The sequence below is a fragment of the Oncorhynchus kisutch genome, linkage group LG21 (genome assembly GCF_002021735.2).
Source record: "Oncorhynchus kisutch isolate 150728-3 linkage group LG21, Okis_V2, whole genome shotgun sequence".
Lineage (NCBI taxonomy): Eukaryota > Metazoa > Chordata > Actinopteri > Salmoniformes > Salmonidae > Oncorhynchus > Oncorhynchus kisutch.
The window spans coordinates 16,275,049-16,297,261 of NC_034194.2; the positions used below are offsets into that span (position 1 = coordinate 16,275,049).

Below are 22,213 nucleotides of genomic sequence, written 5' to 3' on the forward strand. Positions count from 1 at the left end.
GCATGTGATCACAAAACAACTGCTACATAGAAAACAGTTTAACATCTGTGTTGATCAAAGGCAATAGGGTTTGGCTGGGGTAGGCCGTCATTGTAAATAAGAATTTGTTCTTAACTGACTTGCCTAGTTAAATAAAGGTTTAATAAAAATAATAATATCTTTGTTTAACACAATGTTATACTGTTTTTTAAAAATGTTGTCGTCCCATCTCGAGGGTTACGCAACTTCGTGCGTTTGTTAAAAAGCGTTTATCCTCGTATAACCTCTGTCGACTATTATATCTTAGATGCTTCATCAGAAACAACAGCTCCTTGGACTGTATTATCTCTCGACGCAGAAAAAGCTTTCGATAGACTAGAATGGTCATATCTCTGGTCTGTCTTGGAACATATGGGAATTGGCTCCAATTTCATTAATATGATTGAAATACTGTATGCCAATCCCCTAGCCATAGTTATAACAGGCAATATCTGCTCTGCTCCATTCAGAATCACTCGATGCAGCAGACAAGGCGATCCAATTTCGCCTTTGCTATTCTTATATCCATGGAACCTCTGGCCAGGTAATTCATCAATCGAAGGAAATAACACCAATTTCCCTAAAATCTACAGATCTCGTTATATGCTGACAATATTTTACTATATCTAGACATTGTTTCTCAGTCGCTCCAAAATACATTTAAGATCATAGATACATTCAGCTTCATCTCAAGCTATAAGATTAATCTAACCAAATTATGGAATCCTAATTGTTTCCCATTTTAAATATTTGGGAGTAGATATATTTCCTTCCATGGATAAATCCATTGCCAGAAATTTTAACAGAATGCTCAAATCAATTTACTTGCCAACAGGAGCCTAAAGACTCTCAGACCATGAGAAACAAGATTCTCTGGTCTGATGAAACCAAGATTGAACACTTTGGCCTGAATGTCAAGCGTCATGTTTGGAGGAAACCTGGCACCATCCCTACAGTGAAGCATGGTGGTTGCAGCATCATGCTGTGGGGATGTTTTTCAGCGGTAGGGACTGGGAGACTAGTCAGGATCGAGGGAAAGATGAACGGAGCAAAGAACCAGAGATCCTTGATGAAAACCTGCTCCAGAGTGCTCAGGACCTCAGACTGAAATGCATTTCGAAGAGCATGAATTTAAATATTCAATGCTTTGAATCTATTATGTTACTTAACGATGATAGCCCCTTGAATCTCTCCATCAATCAGACAGGATTACTGCTGGCAGACAGCACTGCTGTGCAGACAAATGTTGCTCTGAGATGGCAACCACCCTACTTTTGAACCATTTAGAAGTTATAACATTAGAATTATCGACAGTGAGAATGAATGGTGCTAGGCAAGAAACAATTGAGCCCTGGAAGTAAAGAACAATCTCAGCTAAAGCCCCACACATACAAACCAATTATGTATATTTATTTAGACTTTGGTACTTTCTTTGCTTTCAAGCCCACGGGGAAGGGGTGGTACAGCCAGAAGGGGACTGGCCACCCCTCGTAGCCTGGTTCCTTTCTAGGTTTCTTCCTAGGTTCTGGCCAGTCTAGGGAGTTTTTCCTAGCCACCGTGCTTCTATACCTGCATTGCTTGCTGTTTGGGGGTTTTGGCTGCGTTTCTGTACAGCACTTTTTGACATCAGATGATTTAAGAATGGCTTTATAAATACATTTGATTGATTTGTATGTGGGAGGTTCTCTGGTTATTATATATAAATGCTGGATGGCAGGAGGGTGAATGGCATGTTCTACTTGTGCAGATCAGTGAAGGTGTGGGGGTGGTGCAGGCCCTGGTGATGCAGAGAGACTCCAGACTCACACGGGCTCTGGTGCCTGTGGGCAGTCTTCACATCACGCTGCTGGTGACTCACTTGGCCAGTCAAGAGGAAGTCAACTTGTGAGTGTCTGCAGCTGATTTCAACTATTTCAACCAGATAGCCACCGTGTTTGATCGGGATTGTAGTAGAATAATTCTGTCTGTTTCTATGTCCTACGCATTTTATTAATAAAACTGATAACTCATTGGAACAATGCGAACTGTGAGGAGACGCACACGCACACTCTACACACACACACACACACACGTATGTATGGTGGTATTATACATGTTGTATTGTAGATATGTAGTGGTGTAATGTGTTTCATCATTTTGCCTTCATTTGTTTGGACCCCAGGAAGAGCTAATGGGGATCCTTAATAAATAAAAATGTTGTAGCGATGATATTGATTCATCTATGATTTGTCAATAGGTTAAAATAATAATACAAATCAAACATACAGTAAAACACAATGCAGGTAACAATGTCCTCTTTTTTTAAACCTCTATAACCACTGAATATATAGGCCTACTATCTCCCTCTGATAAGCAAATGGCTATAGATCTGACTGTGTACACATCCCAGGCAATTTAATTTTGCATCACTAAAAACTGATGATGTATGATGTATTAGCCTGAGTGGCTACTGTGTGAGCATAGTGTGGTGGGAAGAGCAAGAGGATGGAGAGAGGATGTAGAGGGGATTAATGCCATGGGATTGATCTGGCTGTTGTGCTGTGCTGACTGCAGGGCGGTGTGTGCAGTGGCCCAAATGAAGGCAGCGCTGCGGGACCTGCTGCGGGGGCGGGAGCTCATCCTGCCCTTCCACGGTATCGGACACTTCAGGAATGAGGTGGCGTTCGTAGAGCTGGCTCAGGGAGAACACCTCGCCACGCTGGCCCAGATCACAGGTGGGTGCTACTGCTAGTCGGCTACTGCTGCCCCACCCACTCTGCCTTTTTTTCCCCATCCTCCTCCTCCCTCTGCTTCTCTCCCGTGTGCGTAATCTTTGACGTCATTCACCATGCCTTGCTTAGCTATATGTTAGTCGTATATAGATGTGAGCTGGGATGCCAATTCAGGATAAATCTGTTATGTATGAGGATTTCCAAGGGTCAGCCCTCAGCACAGTTTTGTTTACCCATTTTTCATAAAATAATATTTAATGTTTAGCTTTTTTTTTCTCTCTTTAGCAAAATCTGATATTGGTATTATTATTATTTTTTCTTTTTAGATATTTCTTACTGTTTCCAATGAAACAGTTTTTTTTAGATGGCGCAAGCTTTCCTAAATACAGACACTAACGGATTATGTTATCAGCAGCTGTCCTGCCCAGTCCTGTACTTCCACTAACCGCTATACACCCGCCCTCTCCTCTTCTCTCCTCCTATTGATTATCTCTTTATCTTACACCATCCTGGGCTAAAGTTGCTCTCTCCCTCGCTGTCCTGCATTGCAAATGGCTCTGCTGTTGTTATTCCCATCAACCTCTCTCTCTGTCTCTGTGGTCATTCGCCCCAGCGGTTGTGAGGAAAACATTTGAGGAGAAAGGCCTCTCGTCCGGCGACGGCAAAGCGTTCAAGCCCCACCTTACCTTCATGAAACTGTCCAAAGCTCCTAAGCTACGCAGTCAGGTGAGCCTCATCACTCCTCATCACTCTGGCTGGAATGGCATGCATTGAGAACAACACTGACTCAGACAGACCAACAATACTGCTGTGTGGAGGTCTAGGGCAGCTTCACTCTCCTTTCAGACTGACAAGCTTCTCTGCCTTTGAGGGATACCTTATCTGGGTGCGTAGGTAAGACGATGAAATGTGTGGAGGGTAGTGACGCTGAGTCATTCACAGCTAGGTGTACATTTCTATTCTGGCTCGTATAATCTTGATTGACTTAAATCTGGCTGTCTGGAGTCTTAATGTCATTGATTATAATAATGTGTTATCATGAAATAAGTCTCTGCATGATCATTCTAGACTTGGGAATGAGAATCAGTAGTTGTGGAGCGTATGAATTATCATACCCTATTATAATATAGTGATACAAAATGAGGAAAGGTTATTCCTGTGAATACTGTTGAGCTTATAAATGGCGTACAATATCTTTAGTCTATGTCACTGTCACGTGGAAGGAAGCGGGCCCGTTAAATGTTCATTTTGAGAGAATGTATATTTGTAACAGCGGTCCACTATTTGACATGGTTGCCATCGTGGCCAAGTGACCGATGGTTATGGTTGCCATCGTGGCCAAGTGACCGAGGGTTATGGTTGCCATCGTGGCCAAGTGACCGAGGGTTATGGTTGCCATCGTGGCCAAGTGACCGAGGGTTATGGTTGCCATCGTGGCCAAGTGACCGAGGGTTATGGTTGCCATCGTGGCCAAGTGACCGAGGGTTATGGTTGCCATCGTGGCCAAGTGACCGAGGGTTATGGTTGCCATCGTGGCCAAGTGACCGAGGGTTATGGTTGCCATCGTGGCCAAGTGACCGAGGGTTATGCTTGCCATCGTTGCCAAGTGACCGAGGGTTATGCTTGCCATCGTGGCCAAGTGACCGAGGGTTATGCTTGCCATCGTGACCGATGGTTATGCTTGCCATCGTGGCCAAGTGACCGAGAGTTATGGCAGTAGATAGATATTAGTAGATGGTCTGGTCTGGCAGGAGGGATGAGGATTTGACCTGGGAGTTGGAGGGAAAAATGAGAGCTGCCGGCTTAATCTGTTTGTTGGTGGTGGATGACACGTTTCCTACGTGTTCCTCCTGTGCGTGCACGTGATCCTGTGTGGGGTCAGGGTGGATGGGTGTGTTCAAGAACATCCATATCTGGTCAGACATGACAGCGAGCACATCCCCATGTCTCTGTGTGTATGTCTGTGTTCTCTCCCAGGGTGTGAAGAAGCTGGACCCTGAGCTGTACTCTGACTACGCTCAGCATCATTTTGGAGACGAGAGGGTGATCAGGCTGGACCTCTGCTCAATGTTGAAGAAAAAGACCCCAGATGGATACTACCACCAAGAGGCCTCCGTTACATTCGGTGAGTAGACACCGTGAGGCTTTTTAATTTTTTTAAAATTATGACTGAAATTCTCATCTGCTCTCAGCATTATTGACATTGTTTACACATATAGTGTGGTGGAGTTGAAGAAAGGGAGCCAAGACCTTCAAAATAAAGATAAGAAATATATTTATGTTGGTTCCTCCATCTTGTTGTTGACTCACTTGGCAAACGTCTCTCAACTGCCATTTCATAGATAAAAGTAATAACAATACAAATATAAATTCAGTATATACACTGAACAGAAATACAAACCTCACATACAACAATTTAAAAGATTTTACAGAGTTACAGTTCATATAAGGAAATCCAACTATTTAAATAAATTCATTCCTAATCTATGGATTTCACATGACTGGAAATACAGATATGCATCTGTTGGTCACAGATGCCTTAAAAAAAGGTAGGGGCGTGGATCAGAAACCCTGTCAGTATCTGGTGTGACCACTATTTGCCTCATGCAGCGCAACACCATCTCCTTCGCATAGATTTGATAATGCTGTTGATTGTGGCCTGTGGAATGTTGTACCACTCCTCTTCAATGTCTGTGCGAAGTCGCTGGATATTGGCGGAAACTGGAACATGATGTCATACACGTCAGTCAACAGCATCCCAAACATGCTCAATGGGTGACATGTCTGGAGAGTATGCAGGCCATGGAAGGACTGGGACATTTTCAGCTTCCAGGAATTGTGTACAGATCCTTGTGACATGGGGCCGTGCATATTCCCGCTGTCAACATGCCAATTGCACACTCCCTCAACTTGAGACATCTGTAGCATTCTGTTGTGTGACAAAACTGCACATTTTAGAGTAGCCTTTTATTGTCCCCAACACGAAGTGCAGCTGTGTAATGGTAATTCTGTTTAATCAGCTTCTTGATATGCCATACCTGTCAGATGGATGGATTATCTTGGCAATGGAAAAATACTCACTTACTGGGTAAGCACATTTGTGCAAAACATTTGAGAGAGAAGCTTTTTGTGCATATGTAACATTTCTGGGATCATTTATTTCAGCTCATGAAACATGGGACCAACACTTTACATGTTGCGTTTATATTTTTGTTCAGTATATATCATTATACAATATAATTATACAGTCATCAACATGACAATATAATGAATCAAATGCATTCTCATTTTGCTAGCTGGCTAGGGAAGCTAGTGTTGCTACGGCTAAATTATCTAGCGGACTTTCACAAGTTCATTAGAACATAAATGCTACATAACAATATAACAAACATACTATGGAAACATTACTCTTTTTAAATAGTGTCTTTGCCACTCGCTTACCTTTTAAAATAAAGGAAATGTATGTATTTTATGTTGGTGCCTCTGTCTTGCTGTTGACTCAGTTGGCAAACTACTCTCAACTGCCACAGCGCAAGCCCACCATAGAAGAAGCAACTACAACATTAAAACAAGAGTGGCCATACTGGTACTGCACAATAATTGCTCAATACATGCCAAAATGGATAAATAGTCATATTTCACCCTCCCCTACTTAAAAATGTAAAATGTCTCCAGATATTCAACACTAAAACGTAAGTCTGTATCTCCTGGAATATCATTAAACACTTGAAAGGGAATGGACCCACATTCTTGGCACATTATCCAAAAGACTTGTGTGCATATTTTCATTTAGCTGCCCACTCAAGAAAAAGCTTCAATCTGTAACCAGTGCCTGCAACCTGGTTCAGGGTATCAGTCAACCTACCAGGGTAGTTACAGACAGCACAGGAATGAAACCATCAACATGTATTGATCACATCTTTATTAGTGTGTAATGAGGAGCAAACAGACGCTGCACTTGACTAATTTATGTAATTACTTATTCCAGTTACTAATAAGCATGCACCCATTAAGAAAATGACTATTAAAAATGGTTAAATCCCCTTGGATTGATGAGGAATTGAACAATTGTATGGTTGAGAGGGATGAGGCAAAAATAATGGCAAATATGTCCAGCTGCACAACCGATTTAAAAAATGTATTACAAATTGAGAAATCATGTGACTAAACTGAATAAAAAGAAGAAACTACACTATGAAACAAAGTTAAATGACATGAAGAATGATAGTAAAAAGCTTTGGAGCACCTTAAATTATATTTTGGGAAAAAATGCAAACTCGGCTCCGTCATTCATTGAGTCTTATGGGTCATTCATCATAAAACCAACTGATATTGCCAACTACTTTAAGGATTTTTTTCAGTGGCAAACTTAGGCATGACATGCCAGCAACAATATGCTGACATTACACATACCAGTTTATCTAACCAAATTATAAAAGACAAGCATTATAATTTTGAATTCTGTAAAGTGAGTGGGGAAGAGGTGAAAAAATTATTGTTGTCTATCTACAATGACAAGCCACCGGGGTCTGACAACTTGGATGGAAAATTACTGAGGATAGTAGTGGACGATATTGCCACTCCTATTTGACATATTTTCAATTTAAGCCTACTAGAAAGTGTGTAGCCCCAAGCTCTTGAATTGAAAGCAAAAGTAATTCCTCTACCTAAAAATAGTAAAGCTCCTTTTACTGGCTCAAATTAGCCTACCAATCAGCCTGTAAGCCAAAAAATGGTGTTTGACCAGATACAATGCTATTTTAGAGTAAACAAATGGACAACAAACTTTTCAGCATGCTTATAGGGAAGGACATTTAACAAGCACAGCACTTTTTTTCAAGATTGTGAGAAATGTTTTGTTAGACTTCCGTGCGGCTTTTGACATCGATCATAGTCTGCTGCTGGAAAAACGTATGTGTTGTGGCTTTACACCCCCTGCTATATTGTGGATAAAGAGTTACTTGTCTAACAGAACACAGACGGTGTTCTTTAATGGAAGCCTCCAACAAAAGCCAGGTAGAATCACGATTTCCCCAGGGCAGCTGTCTATGCCCCTTACTTAAAAAAAAAAAGTATTTACTGATGACATGCCATGCCACTTTAAGTAAAGCCAGTGTGGTTATGTATGTGGATGACTCAACACTATACATGTCAGCTACTGAAATGACTGCAACACCTAACAAAGAGCTAGTTTCAGTTTGGGTTGCAAGGAATAAGTTAGTCCTAAATATTTCTAACTAAAAGCATTGTATTTGGTTCAAATCATTCACTAAACCCTAAACCTCAACTAAATCTTGTAATAAATCATGTGGAAATTGAGCAAGTTGAGGTGACTAAACTGCTTGGAGTAACCCTGGATTGTAAACTGTCATGGTCAAAACAGATTGATACAACAGTAGCTAAGATGGGGAGAAGTCTGTCTATAATAAAGCGCTGATCTACCTACTTAACAGCACTATCAACAAGGCAGGTCCTACAGGCCCTAGTTTTGTCGTACCTGGACTACTATTCTGTTGTGTGGTCAGGTGCCAGAAAAAAGGAGTAGGAAAATTGCAATTGGCTCAGAACAGGGCAGCACGGCTGGCCCTTGGATGTACACAGATAGCTAATATTAATAATATGAATGCCAATCTCTCCTGGCTCAAAGTGTAGGAGAGATTGACTTCATCACTCCTTGTATTTATGAGAGGTATTGACATGTTGAATGCACCGAGCTGTCTGTTTGAACTACTGGCGCACAGCTCGGACAACCATGCATACCCTACACAACACGCCACGAGGTCTCTTCACATTCCTCAAGTCCAGAACAGACTATGGGAGGCGCACAGTACTACATAGAGCTATGACTACATGGAACTCTATTCCACATCAAGTAACTGATGCAAGCAGTAAAATTAGATTTTTTTTAAATGGACACATGCATACACACACGACAACAACATGGATTTTGTACTGTAGTGGTGGAGTAGGGGCCTGAGGGCACACCGTGTGTTAGGAGATTTGGAAGTTTAAGGTAACCATACCTCATCTCCCTTACTAAACCGATATCTTTTCGGCCAACAAAATCACATTCTGTTTACATAGGCTACACACGTCAGACTCTCATGTTCCTCCTCAGTGGAGTTTAAGAGTATACTGGCAGTTCTTGTCAGAGTTCAAAGTTCATATCAAACACATACAATAACCATATTACCAGGGTCTCCAGAGTGTTGGGAGTGCTTTAGAGAATGAACGCTGGGGCATAATCTGAACGTCCACCATATTAATGTCTCTGTCAATCACTGACGGTTCACCTAAAGCACCGTATGTCAGTATTCTGGGCTGATGTCAGTCTCTTCGTGGGATGAAGGTGGTAAGTCTTCAGGGCTACTAAGACTTGGCACCTGCTCATCCACTGTGTCCTTACCCTCTGGCCCCACACTCCTCACCAGATTCCTTCACACAGACCTCTCCATGTGTCGGGGAGAATGTGGTGCATTGCAGGGGGAATGTGATGTGCAAGGGGACATGTGGTGTGTAGGGGGCAAGTGGGCAGGGGAACCAGCGACTTTCAGCTTCTGGATCCATAGCGGTGTTCTCCACTCCAGAGTTGGATCTGTGGCGACTGTGCAGGGCATATCTCAGTTCATAGTCATCGGAGTTACTGTCAGAGTTATGGTCTGCCTGTTTGTTTGGGTCTATGGGAGGGGGTTTTGGGTGTTGTCTTTGATGTGTTTGTACCTGGGCATGTGGTCTCCTCGGTTTTCTCCAAAGGAAGGCGGTCACAGGGCAGGAGTTTTCTGTGGAGCACCCTTTTTCCTCCTTGTCCATTATCTCGTTTCACCTCATACACCGGACTCTCTGGGTGTTTCCTTTTGAAGGACTATATGGACTTGATCCTCCCAGTACAACCTTAGTTTGCCTGGCCCTCTTCTTTCAGACAGGTTTTTCACAAGGACTGTCTCCGGGTTGTAGCTCCTGACCATGGACCTTCCTGTCGTAATGACTTTTCTCTCAGACCCTTTTGTGGCTTCCTTTTCAGCAATGTTGTATGCCTCTCATTCTCTCCTGCTAGTTTGTGATGCAGTCCTGGTAGATTCCTTTTCTGCCATTGACTTCAAGGTCGAATCGCAGGTCGATGCAGAGTCTTGGGGACCTTCCAAACAGAAGATAGAAAGATTACGTCTGTGAAGTGAGGTTTTCCAGTCCGTATTTGTCTCTTCATTCAGGGTTCTCAACATTCGGAGCAGCGTCTTGTTGAACCTCTCGACCTGACCATTCCCTTCAAGGTGATACGGGGTGGTGTGGGATCCACGTACTCCACTCAGTTCATTTCATCTTGTGAGCAGCTGGTTCTCAAATTCTTTTCTGCAACCCAACTGCGTTCAGCTTGGCTGTGGTGAGGACATAAGTGGGTTGTTGTCTGTATAGACAACGAAGGAAGGGGCATGGTAGAAGTAGTCCCTGAAAGAGCTAAGAACTTATCTGGTGGTGTCAATGTCTGTGAGCCGTACGACATCCATCCTTTCCCCTTTTCGCTGATAGATGACAGCTCCCAGTCCATCTTGTGAAGCAGCTGTATGAAGGGTTATGTCATGTCTGGATAACCTAGGATAGATTGCCCCTCTGCACCACCTATCAGCTTGTTTAGGATTTCCTGATGGTCAGAGTTCCAGTTGATGGGAGTATGTGAAGGATGTTGTTCTTTGTGCTCTTTCTCCTTTCCTGAGGCTAGAATGGGTTTCTGTGGAGTGTCTGGGGTGGCTAGTAGGGCATACAGTGGCTTGGCTCTTTTTCTCAGTTCTCCCACTGTCTGATTTCCTCTCTTTAAGGGATTTACTGGGGAGTTGTCTTTGGGGTCCATAGTGTATCCATCTCCACTCACCATCTACCCCAAGAACCTGATGTTCTTCCTGAAGATTTTACTCTTACGTGGAGAACTTAACAGGTGGACCAGGTTGTCATCCATGTAGGGCTGGCAGTCGGTGTGTCTGAGGCCGGATAGACATTCTTCCATGCTTCTCTGGAACTCTGCAGAAGCTGAGCTGAGGCCAAAAGGTATCCTGACCCACTGAAGAAGACCCCAAGGGGTGATGAAAGCTGTCAGTGGATGACTTTCAGGATCTAGGAACCCTTGATGGTAGGCCTTTCCCTGGTCGAGGATGGAAAACCATGAGCTGCCACTCAGTGAGTCGAGCATGTCTTGTATTCTGGGGATTGTGTGTTGATCAGGAACAGATTTGTTGTTGAGCTCACAGCAGAGCCTCAGGCTTCCATCCTTCGTCCTCACACACACCACTGGGGAGGAGTATGGTAACCTTGACTGGGTTACCTAACCTTTGTTTAGCAGGTCCTGGAGATACACTTTTACCTCAGCATGGAGTGGTTTGGAGATGTAAGTCTTCTGCACTGGTGTAGGGTCTTTCAAGGTGATGTACATGTCCAGAGATGGGATACAACTGATGTCAACATCATATGCTAAGGCTTTATGCAACATCTCTCTCATGCTTCCTCTGTCAGGTGGTCTACATTGACTGGAGGGTACCAATTTGGTCTGTTGCTTTCCACTTTGTTGCTGTTTCTCTCTCTGCTGCTGTTCTGGACTCCCTTGGGCTAGGTTGACAAAAAACACTTTGCTTGGGTGTCATTGGCGACAGGAAAAACAGTTTTCACTGTCAGGAGGTGGCCTAGGATTATGCACTGGTTGAGTGCGATGGGGTGGTTGTTGGTGTTCGCGATGGGAATAGTGACAAGTGTTCCCAAGTGTTTTAGTCTTCACCAGCCCCTCAGTCACTTCCAAGCTGGGGGTGGGGTGTAGTTCACTGGGTGTGATTAATATCTCTTGGCCTTTGAACTTGGCTCCTACATGTGCAGGTAAACGGATGGTTATGACTTTGTTGGCAGACAAGAATATTCTCCTGCAGCCTGTTCTCACCAGGATGAGCTTCAACACCATCTGTGCAGTCTTGGCTGTGAGAGAGAATGCAGCACTTACTGTTTGAACGGTGTCTGTGTTGTGACCGGTGCTGCGGGCCTTCACCACCTCCTCAATAAAGTTGTACCCAAAAATGGGGTTCTCTGCGCCACTTGGGTGTTCTGACATGAGGATGGGAGCTGTGGTGGCTTCCATTGTCTCACTGCTCAGTTTGAACTGTACCTCATCTAGCCAGTGAAGGGGATTTCCATCTGATAGGCTGCTAGTCCCGTCAGTGTTCCGGGCCCCAACAGCTCTTCAATGGGTCGGAGGGTGGTGTGGGGGAGGTGTTTCTTCCTCCAGGCTTCGTTGATGATGCTTGCTTGAGCTTTGTTGTCCCACAGGGCCTCTACTGTGATTTCATCAAGCTTGCAGCTGACTAGACATTACCTTCCAATCAGATTGATGAGCTGTGTTTTGTGCCCTGTCACCACATAGTTCATATAGACTCAGGATTGGAGCTGTTGTTGTGGCTTTTAGTGGTGAGTGGTGTGTTTAGTCTACCTGGTTGTTGTTGTCGTTGCTGTTTTTTGTGCTGGTGCTGTGTGTCTCTTTTGTGGTTGGGGAGTCTGGCTCTAGGTGGGACATGTGATCTGGAGCTACTGTTGATCCTTTCTCAGCATCCCATTCCTCACCGCAGCAGAAAGTGGTAGCACTGCTCACCTGTGTGTGCCTCTTGACACGCCGCACATCCCTGTGGTCGTGGCTGTAGTCCTCCTCATCCCTGTCTGTGGACTTCCACAGTAGCTTCTCTTTCAGCTCGAAGGTCTGGGCTGACTCTGACACATTCAATAGTTTGTGATATGTCAGATAAGCTCTCTTCTTTATAATGCCCCTTTAGGTTGGTTTTTAGTATAAACAGCATCAACCCACTGGTGTATGACAGGTTGTCTCTCTGTCCCACTTCTCCTAAATTCCCATCTATTCTTAGTGACCTCGGGTACTGGGGTATGATGTGGTGTGGTCTGTACTTCTCTTCCATGCCTGGGGGGGGTGGCCATCTCACGGAGGCATCTGATCTCTTCCTCCAAGGCTCTGCGCTTTTTCCTCCTGGACTCTCTGTAACAGGACATAATGTGTCTCGAGGTCAGCAAGGCGGCTGTGATCAGGGACTATTCTACCTCTTTCTCTCTACTCCTCTCATTTCTTGCATGGATTAGAGGACGCCTCTCAGGTACTCACATTCCCTGTCCTCAATGTCATTTAATGCCCTTTCAATCACCCGGATAAGACTATCTGGTTTTATTTAACAAACCTCCTTCAGCAGGACCAACACATTTCAAATAGTTGCAGACTACAATGAGTTGAGGCTGTTCCAGTTGGTGTAGGAAGGCACTCACTTCATTTATGTTCTACATTTGACCCTCTTTTGTGTTGATGTTGTTCTGGCGCTTTCTCTAATGTTAAATTGATCCTAGTCTCTTAGGAGGTGGTTCTACCTTTTACTTGCTTGTAGAATCTTCTCCTGGCTAGCTCACACAAATGTTACACATAGTGTGATGGAGTTGAAGAATGGGATCCAAGATGAATTATGCACATAAATTGATTTACTCCAGAGCTTGGGAGGAAAACTGAACCTGAGGGTAAGTTTAACAAGTAAGTTTAACAAGATAGTCTTAACAAGAAGTGGTGGGAAAAGTACTCGATTGTCATACTTGAGTGAAGGTAAAGATACCTTAAAAGAAAATGATTTCAAGTAAAAGTGAATATCACCCTGTAAAATACTACTTGAGTAAAAGTTTGAAGTTATTTGGTTGTCAAATATACTTCGAGTATAAAAAGTCAACCTAAAAGTATAAGTCATTTCAAATTCCTTATATTAATAAAACCAGACGGCACAATAATATATTTTTTTTAGGGATAGCCAGGGGCACATTCCAACACTCTGACATAATTTACAAACAAAGCATTTGTGTTTAATGAGTCTGCCAGATCAGAGGCAGTAGGGATGTCCAGGAATGTTGTCTTGCTAAGTGTGTGAATTGGACCATTTTCTTGTCAAAATGTAACGAGTACTTTTGGGCATCAGTGAAAATGTATGGTGTAAATAGTACATTATTTTATTTTATGTAGTGAATTAAAAGTTGGCAATAATATAAGTAGTAAAGTACAGATACGTTAAAGTACTATTTAAGTAGTATTTTTACTTCAGTACTCTACACCGCTGTTAACAAGATAACAATATAATAGTTATTGTGAAGTGGGAATTTTCTTACTGTGATTAATTAGCCTATTTCTCTCAATGTAGCAAGGGATGTAATTGTTTATTAGCTCAGATTTTATTTGCAAACGGCCTTGGATATTACTGAATGGAATTGGAATGCCTTGCTGTGTTCATATTTTACCAGCAGAGGGAGTTGAATCTTTTTTTAGAAGGTAATTGTCTGTGAAGGCAATGCATTTCCTCCAAGTTATCTGGTCAACTCTTTACCCAGGGACTAACATTCGGAGGTTTAAGATGCTTGTTGTTCAGACCTGCCTTGATATTCCCCAGAGGTTTGTTCTGACAATCAGTAGACACTCCTAATTGCTGTCATCTCTTTCTTCCTGTCTGAATGGCTTTTAGTGCCTGTTTTGTTTGTTCTGATTCCCAGCTTGTTTTATTTTCTGGATGAATAAATCACTTCAGGATGTGTCCTTGGCAATCGTTCACTTTCACGTTGTTCTATTCTCACGGCCTCTTAAGTGAGTAAACAGCAGAACAGACCTTTTTCTAATTAGCCTAATTGTTTGAAAGTCCACAAATATGTTTACTTTTGGCCTCCATCAATATCTGGAATTTTTGATTATGTTCTACTAAAGCCAGTAATCCAGAATAGATTTACTAAATGCACTGTAACCAGCCTGTGCTTGTATTACCTGCTTCTGCCCAGTAGACACCTTGTGGTTGTGATGAACACTGCAGCCATAACATAAAAGGCTCATTCCATGCAAGCAGGTCTGCAAATCTAATTGTATGAATCATTGGGAGAGAGGAGATCTGCTCTGTCTGCTGTAGCTTAGTGATGGTCTGACAAACAAGCTTGGCAAAAGTCTAATGCACCCACAGTGAGGGAGATGGGTTGTCTGCGTGAGCTCACCCGTATGCTGGGAAATGATTAGCCCACACACTGAGAGCTGAAGTGGTGAGAAGAGGGGGATAAAGCATTGTGGGGAACAGGGAATGGCGCAGCCTAATTCATGTGCACTGACCGTCTCCACAGTGCTCTCTGGCTTGGTTTGTCGTGACGACGTGTGTGGTGTTTTTTTTGTCTGAAAGCTTCCCTCGCATACTGAACAAACGGACATCTTGCTTCAGATTGCTGTCAAACAGCCTGTGAAATTGGTGGTACCGGGAATAGACTTGTTGGCGGTGGATCATTTGATGTTATGGGGCTGTTTTGCTTCCTTATTTTAGAGCGTTTTTTTTTTTGCTTATCTTTATCAAGGGACCCAATAATTCCCAAGCCCACTGTATATATGGTTGACAACGAAACATGAGAACAAAGTGGTAGGGCTTTAGCCAAGATCTTTTTCACCCTCTGTAATGAGTTGGTCCACAGAGCTTTTGGTACAGGTCTGAGGCATCAGGTTGAGGGCAACATGGTTCCAATAGAAATGTGATGTTAATTAGCCTGGCGCTCAGGGTTGGTCTGGAAGGACTCCAACTGGATCAGGAAACTGTCAGCAAGCAGGCGACAGAGTGGAAGAAGGGTGTTGATTCAGGAGGATGTGAACGGAATATGTGTTGGTTATACATCACAGAAATAGATCACACCCAATGCTCTGCTCCATGGCCAATCTCTCTTTGTAAAACAATCCACACACACACAATGAAAATGATAGTGACTGTCGGTGATATTATGATAGAATTTGGGTTGTAGTGCACATAAACACTGATGCGAGTTCACTAGTCCGTCTATTTTCCTCTCTGTCGGCTGCCTCTGGGCTCATGATGAAGCTATGGCTGGGCAGCAGTGGCAGGCGAGCTGGGTAAGCTCTCCTGGACTCATCCACTAGATGTGTGTAGTTGGCATTGGGAGCAGGCAGGCCTGGGGTCTCTCCCCAGCCCTCTGATCTCTGCTCCCGTATGGAATTTAATTGAACAAGATGCTTCTGCTCTACCTGGTACTTGTAAGTAATACATATGGAAGGAAATACACTGAAGATTCATTGAAGATTCTTGTCATATCTGACTCATGTCGGTGGTTAACATTTAGACGTAACAAATGTTGCATGTATTTTTTTTTATCGAACACACGATAGACATGTAAGCTAAGCCTTCTAAGGTCTCGCATACGTGGGACATACACATTTCAAAGCACTTGCATACCGCTGTCTGACACTTATGCATGCAATGTGACACTTATTGAAAAAATAAAGTAGTCTTCCATGAGGAAGATGGAAAGGAGGAGGAGGAGGAGTGGGATGGGGAAAGCAGAAGGGGGAGGATGAGGTAGGAGGGGGACAGGAGGAAGAGTGGGTCAGGCCCTGTCCTGTGGGGACCATGAGCTACTGAGCTGGCCCTGTGATGGGATGACTCCTGACTGGCTCTCTTCCCCTAGACTGAGTCACACTGTGGTGTCACAGACGGGACACAGCACACTGAGGGGTCCCTCTCACCTCACACAAGCAGCCAGCTGTGAAGCCCATGACAAGGAGCTGACACCACCGCTCTATATCAAAAACACTGTTGCCATACTCACCCTCTAAGGTTGGGCAAGAGGTTAAACCCATGTGGCAACTCTGGGGAAAGCTGGTGTGTGTGACTTAGATTTGATAGTGTGCCTGGGTTGTGAATCTGTTTTGTGCCAACTGCCAAGGATGCTTTAGGCTGGTTCCTTTCATATTGTAGATGATAGAATCACTCTCTGCTTTTTAACGATTTAGTTATTTCTGTCTGGGGCAGAATGTGCTGTATTCATTAGGAAATAGATTTTAGGATATCTAAATGTCATGTTTTTTTTTACAGAAAATCAAGTTGAATGCATGAATGATGAGTCTATGGATTTCTCTCTTGCTCTCTTTCTCCTCCTTTTACAGTCTCCCTCCTTCCTCTATCGCTCTTTTCCTCTGTCTCTCTCTCTCTCCCCTCCCCCTCTCTGTCTCTCTCTCTCTCTCTCCCCCTCTCTCTCTCCCCTCTCTCTCTCTCTCCCCCCTCCCCCTCTCTGTCTCTCTCTCTCTCTCTCTCTCTCTCCCCCCTCCCCCTCTCTGTCTCTCTCCCCCCTCCCCCTCTCTGTCTCTCTCTCTCCCCTCTCTCTCTCCCCCTCCCCCCTCTCTGTCTCTCTCTCTCTCCCCTCTCTCTCTCCCCCCTCCCCCTCTCTGTCTCTCTCTCTCTCTCTCTCTCTCTCTCTCTCTCTCTCCCCTCTCTCTCTCCCCCCTCCCCCTCTCTGTCTCTCTCTCTCTCCCCCCTCTCTTTCTACCTGTCTATGTCTGGGTTTGGTGTTTGTGACCTTTTCATGTTGTCGCTCTCATCGTCGATGCAGAATCATCTCAGGGGGCCTCTTGTCCTGTTGCTTCTGTAAGGTCTGCTCCTTTTCTGTGTGAGTTTGATCTAGCCCAGCAGTACATTACTTTAGGTCTACTTCATGTGTTTCTATCTGAGGTCCTCTAACACTGGGAGTCCTGGGTTGAATATATTGCATTTATGCTTGACTGTCAGAGCTGTCCGACCAACCAGTCGCTGAATCGTCTGTGAATTGGTTAAGTTTACCTGTTAAGCCCACCCAAATCTAAGTTTAGCCATTTCTAACATGTACTGCACTAATTTCTGTAAGAAAAGTAGAGATAAAATGAAAGATGAATCTCTTGTGTGAAGTTGTATGACTTTATTTACAATGAAATTTAATAAGACAAAAATATTTGATAAAATATGTGAAATCCACACTGGGGTTAATAGAAACAGAACGTGCTCTAAATAAGCCCACATCTTAAATGATCGATTTGAATTCATTTCCAAATGTGAAAAACTTACAAACCGACGTTTTATGTAAAATGAGCTGATATAAATCTCCCCTAAAGTTATTAAAATAAACTGATCGTTACTATTCATCATGAACGTAGCACTCGGCAGGGTAGCCTAGTGGTTAGAGTGTTGGACTAATAACCGGAAGGTTGCAAGTTCAAACCCCCAAGCTGACAAGGTACAAATCTGTCGTTCTGCCCCTGAACAGGCAGTTAACCCACTGTTCCTAGGCCGTCATTGAAAATAAGAATTTGTTCTTAACTGACTTGCCTAGTAAAATAAAGGTAAAAAAAACATCAAACAACTCAATTACAGGGGGCTGTCCAATCGTATCCACAGAGATCAATGTGGACTTAGGCGTTTGTTCTTGTCCACCAGTACACACTTGATTCAACTAATCATAGACTTCAATCAAGACATGATTAGTTAAATCAGGTGTGTTACTGCTTGGTTAGAACACAACCCTTACACCCACACTGGCCCTCTGTGGATAAGAAGCCATGACACAGACCATAACACACACAACTTTCAATGAATTATCACATTGGCTGTACTGCTATTGTTGTTAATTAGTTCAACTTGTATTCCTGAAGCCTGTCTGGAGACAGTTTCAAATCTCCCCTTCTACTGTGTATTAAAACAGTACAGGTGGTGGTCCAAACAACTGAATCACCTATGAATGAAAGACAACATGACAATGCCCAAAAGTTGATGACTAGTCAGTCGCCCAATAGTCATCTTCTTGCCCCTCATTTGTTTGCATTTTAATCAACCACTTGTTGGTCTTATATCTCAGATATCCCTCAACCCTGGTCGTCTTCTCGCTCTGCATCAACTACTCCCTGTCCACTCCAAACGTCTTGGAGAGACGACAGAGGTTTCTAATGGTCCCTAATGGTTTCTAATCTCGGTAAAGGCACCATGGCTAGATGCAGAATATACATAAATGTCGTTTTTGTGTGTTTTTAATCGACTTAAATCTGAACAAAATAACATTTATGCTCATGTTCACTGAATATTAGTGATATCAACACATTATCCCCATGTGCTTCAATGCATACTGGGCTTAATAGGAGCGTGCTGGCCTTAATAGGAGCGTGCTGGCCTTAATAGGAGCGTGCTGGCCTTAATAGGAGCGTGCTGGCCTTAATAGGAGCGTGCTGGGCTTAATAGGAGAATATGAGCGTACTGGGCTTAATAGGAGAATATGAGCGTACTGGGCTTAATAGGAGAATAGGAGCGTACTGGGCTTAATAGGAGCAACAGTGATTTATGTTGAAAAAAAGACAGAATAGCACTCTACTCGTAAAATATTTGGAAACCAATGGTTTGGGGTATAAATATACACTAAATATACACCATTTATTATGGAATGTTAGTATTGATCATATTGAACAATATTGCTTTATTGTAATATAAATTCTTTATAGAAGGAGTGCTTTTTGTACTACTGTACCCTTTAACCTGAGATTACGCTATTGTCAATTTGACATTTATGTATAACAATGCAACATTCATTTAACAGTAAAATAAGACAAAATGCATTTCAAAATGTATGTTGAGAATGAAATCGATCTTGTTGTAGTTCACGTAGAATTAATAGGGTCGCTTACTTGACTGTAGTTAAAAAGAGGGGAAAGAGCTAGTTAGATTCTTCCTTTACAGTTATGAAATGTACTGCACTTGTAAATTCCCATGGGAATTATGCCTCTCTAGAGTCTCTGAGAAGTGTACAGAGTCATGTTTGACTAATGCCGTTGTAAATTTATGCTGAGCACAATGTCAGTTCAGAAATATGACGTTTGTAAATCCTCTTCAGCCCTATTATGGAACTTTCCCAGCCTGAGATGGCGGTGCCACCATGTGTTCCATGTCATCTGTGTTGCTCATCGGTCTGGGGGGGCTGAGATGTCATGCACTGATTTCATTACTATAGTATCTATGGAATGAGAGGCTGCTCCAGGGGAGTTCACTGCCAGGTGAAGAAGAAAAATGTCATTTTCAGCTACGACTCTATTAGTAATGTATTTGGCTTTTAGATATCGGCTAGCTAGGCCTACATTATTTCCAGTGTTTCTGCTTTGGAATGATGCATCCTGGTATTGCTTTTTTCATAAAAAAAAAAAAGAACATTTAAACTGATATTTACAGATTCCTTCTCCTCATTCCTCTGTGTTCCATGTCGGATTGTTTTAAATGCATATATTTACATAATCCTACTATTCCTCTGCCTTCCATATAAGGGATGTAGAATCTGTGAATTGTTTAGTAATCCACCGTGGTGCTGATCGTAATTCACCAACTCCTCTGTGGCAGCTGGGAAGAGCAGGATAAGCAAGTAATGTAATCTTCACTGGGTTTTCACGTTCTCTATGCTACCCTCAGCCAAAGGTCACGCTGATAAATGTTTGATTCTTTTATTTGTTCACCAGTGTAGCAGTAGATTAATAATAATCTTATGTGTCCTTTTTTCTTTCTATTTTAATCGCGCTTCGGCGTGTTTTAAAAAACGGTGACAATGCCCTCAGACAGACTAGTGTCCCTGTAACTCGCCACATCACCGTTAAAACTAGGTCACAGTCAGACTCGGAAGGAACCTATTTCTGGACCAATTTTGCTTCCCCAACTGGATAAAAAAAAGTTTACATTTAATCCTGGAGGAGACCGTTTTACATTCTCCTGGCTGACATCACTGTTCAAATATAGAGTTGGGAACTTGGGATAATCCTCAAATGTTTTTTTGTTTTCCTCTATGGGTCATCTTATAGATGGCCTTTGCCATAAGAATGTGCAGCAGGGTATGTTTTTTTTTTCTTCTTTAGATTTCATCTCAGCATGCCATGTTGGGTTGAGCTAATGGAAAATGGACGTGTGGTAGCTAGCCACCACTCTACAGTGGTGCTGTAGAGAAACCCAGTGTTGTTGTTTTTGTGTATGTAAGAGGATCAACAGTTGGGTGTGCACATGCTCAATTCCTTCAGGCCTCGTTTATCAAAAGAGCGGGAAAATGCATTTGAGCTGTCCTGCTGAACTATGTCTCAGAGATATAGAATGATTTCACCACTCACCTAAGGCCTATTGGACAGTCCTCTTACTCATGAAGTTGGAGGCATCATTACATTGTATTTGTACAAATTAGCATGTACTGTGTGTATTGATTTATATTGTCGTAATATTATAAATTGTGCTACCTAAATCCTATGCCTGGCATTTCAAACAGATTTTGTTATACACTGTAAATTGAGGTTTGTATATTCCAAAGTGTGTTGAAATGATAATGGCCTTGACTTTGAGAGGGTGTAACAACAGTTTGTGTGGTATATCTGCTAGGCTTGGCCTGCTGATATTTAGCCTTTTGTATGATTTATGTCTTGGGTAGCAACTGGAAACATACATCTAGTGTAGTGAGTGATGGCAGCGATCAGTAACACCAGTCATAATCCAGAAGGGTGATGGGAAAGGCCTTGTTATCTTTAGTGTGCAGCTGCTTATCTGTGTGCTGACCTGCCTCCTGACCACTTTTACTGTGTCATGGTGAGCAAAGCTGCCCTTCATACAAATATAAAGTCATCCCCAAGTCCAAGGTACTGGGTAGGGCCCGCTGTCTGAGTCACTAGAGGCTCAGTCTGTGTTCATCAAAAGAGTCTGAAAACCAATATTGACCTTTTGTTCCTTTTTAAGTTTACTCAGATTGTGTGTTGCCGGTGTGGACCGTGGAGGCAGCGGTTTCAATCGGAGGCAATCCGATATAAAAATATATATATATGGTCGCAAAATTTCTTGAACTTTCAATCAATTCCTTGGTTTTCCCCAAATCCCTGTTGGAGGATTCCTGGAATCAGTGGGGGAATAAGCGGGATATCTAGAATCCTCCAATCCTGGAATTTTGCAACCTTATTTAAGACCGCTCAGCCATGTTGAGAGTTATCTTATTTTTGAGCGATGCCACTGTTCATGTCTTGCAGCTGCCTCGCTCTTAAAGACATGTTCCGGAACTTTGCCGATTACTATGTTGGTTTTTTTAACCTCCCGCATGGGGCTAGAGGTGTCAATGTGTAGTTCGTACATCCATAGTCTGTGAGCAGAATAACTGCCTTACCTCAATTTTCTACGAAATCCCTAGTTTGAAATGGTGCTGGGCAAATATCGAACTAATTTGATGTTCCAAGAATTGGAACATCAAATTAATTTGTATCTCAAGAATTTAGGTTTTATTTGTGGGATGGGATGGTGTATCGCTGCAGAATGCTGTGGTAGCCATGCTGGTTAAGTGTGCCTTGAATTCTACATGAATCACAGACAGTGTCACCAGCAAAGCACCCCCACACCATCACACCTCCTCCTCCATGCTTCACGGTGGGAACTACACCTACAGGGATCATCCATTCACCCACACCGCATCTCAGAAAGACAAGGCGGTTGGAACCAAAAATCTCAACTCATCAGACCAAAGGACAGATTTCCACCGGTCTAATGTACATGGCTTGTGCCAAGAAACACGAGCAAGTCTCTTCATCTTATTGGTGGCCTTTAGTAGTGGTATCTTTGCAGCAATTTGACCATTTAAGGCCTGATTCACACAGTCTC

At 43.0% G+C, this 22,213-nt stretch overlaps 1 protein-coding gene across 5 annotated transcripts in view; it reads left to right on the forward strand.

Moving 5' to 3' along the window:
• Nucleotides 1-22,213, forward strand: part of akap7 (A-kinase anchoring protein 7) — a 51,871-nt gene that overhangs the window by 2,613 nt on the left and 27,045 nt on the right. For 4 of the 5 annotated variants that reach the window (XM_020455565.2, XM_031800635.1, XM_031800637.1 and 1 more), the window contains 4 exons: nucleotides 1,766-1,902; nucleotides 2,572-2,732; nucleotides 3,343-3,455; nucleotides 4,707-4,854. In XM_020455565.2, coding sequence (XP_020311154.1) covers nucleotides 1,766-1,902; nucleotides 2,572-2,732; nucleotides 3,343-3,455; nucleotides 4,707-4,854 — 559 coding nt within the window. Of the gene's footprint in view, nucleotides 1-488; nucleotides 563-1,765; nucleotides 1,903-2,571; nucleotides 2,733-3,342; nucleotides 3,456-4,706; nucleotides 4,855-22,213 lie in introns of all 5 variants that reach the window. The other variant, XM_031800638.1, reaches the window with a different exon arrangement.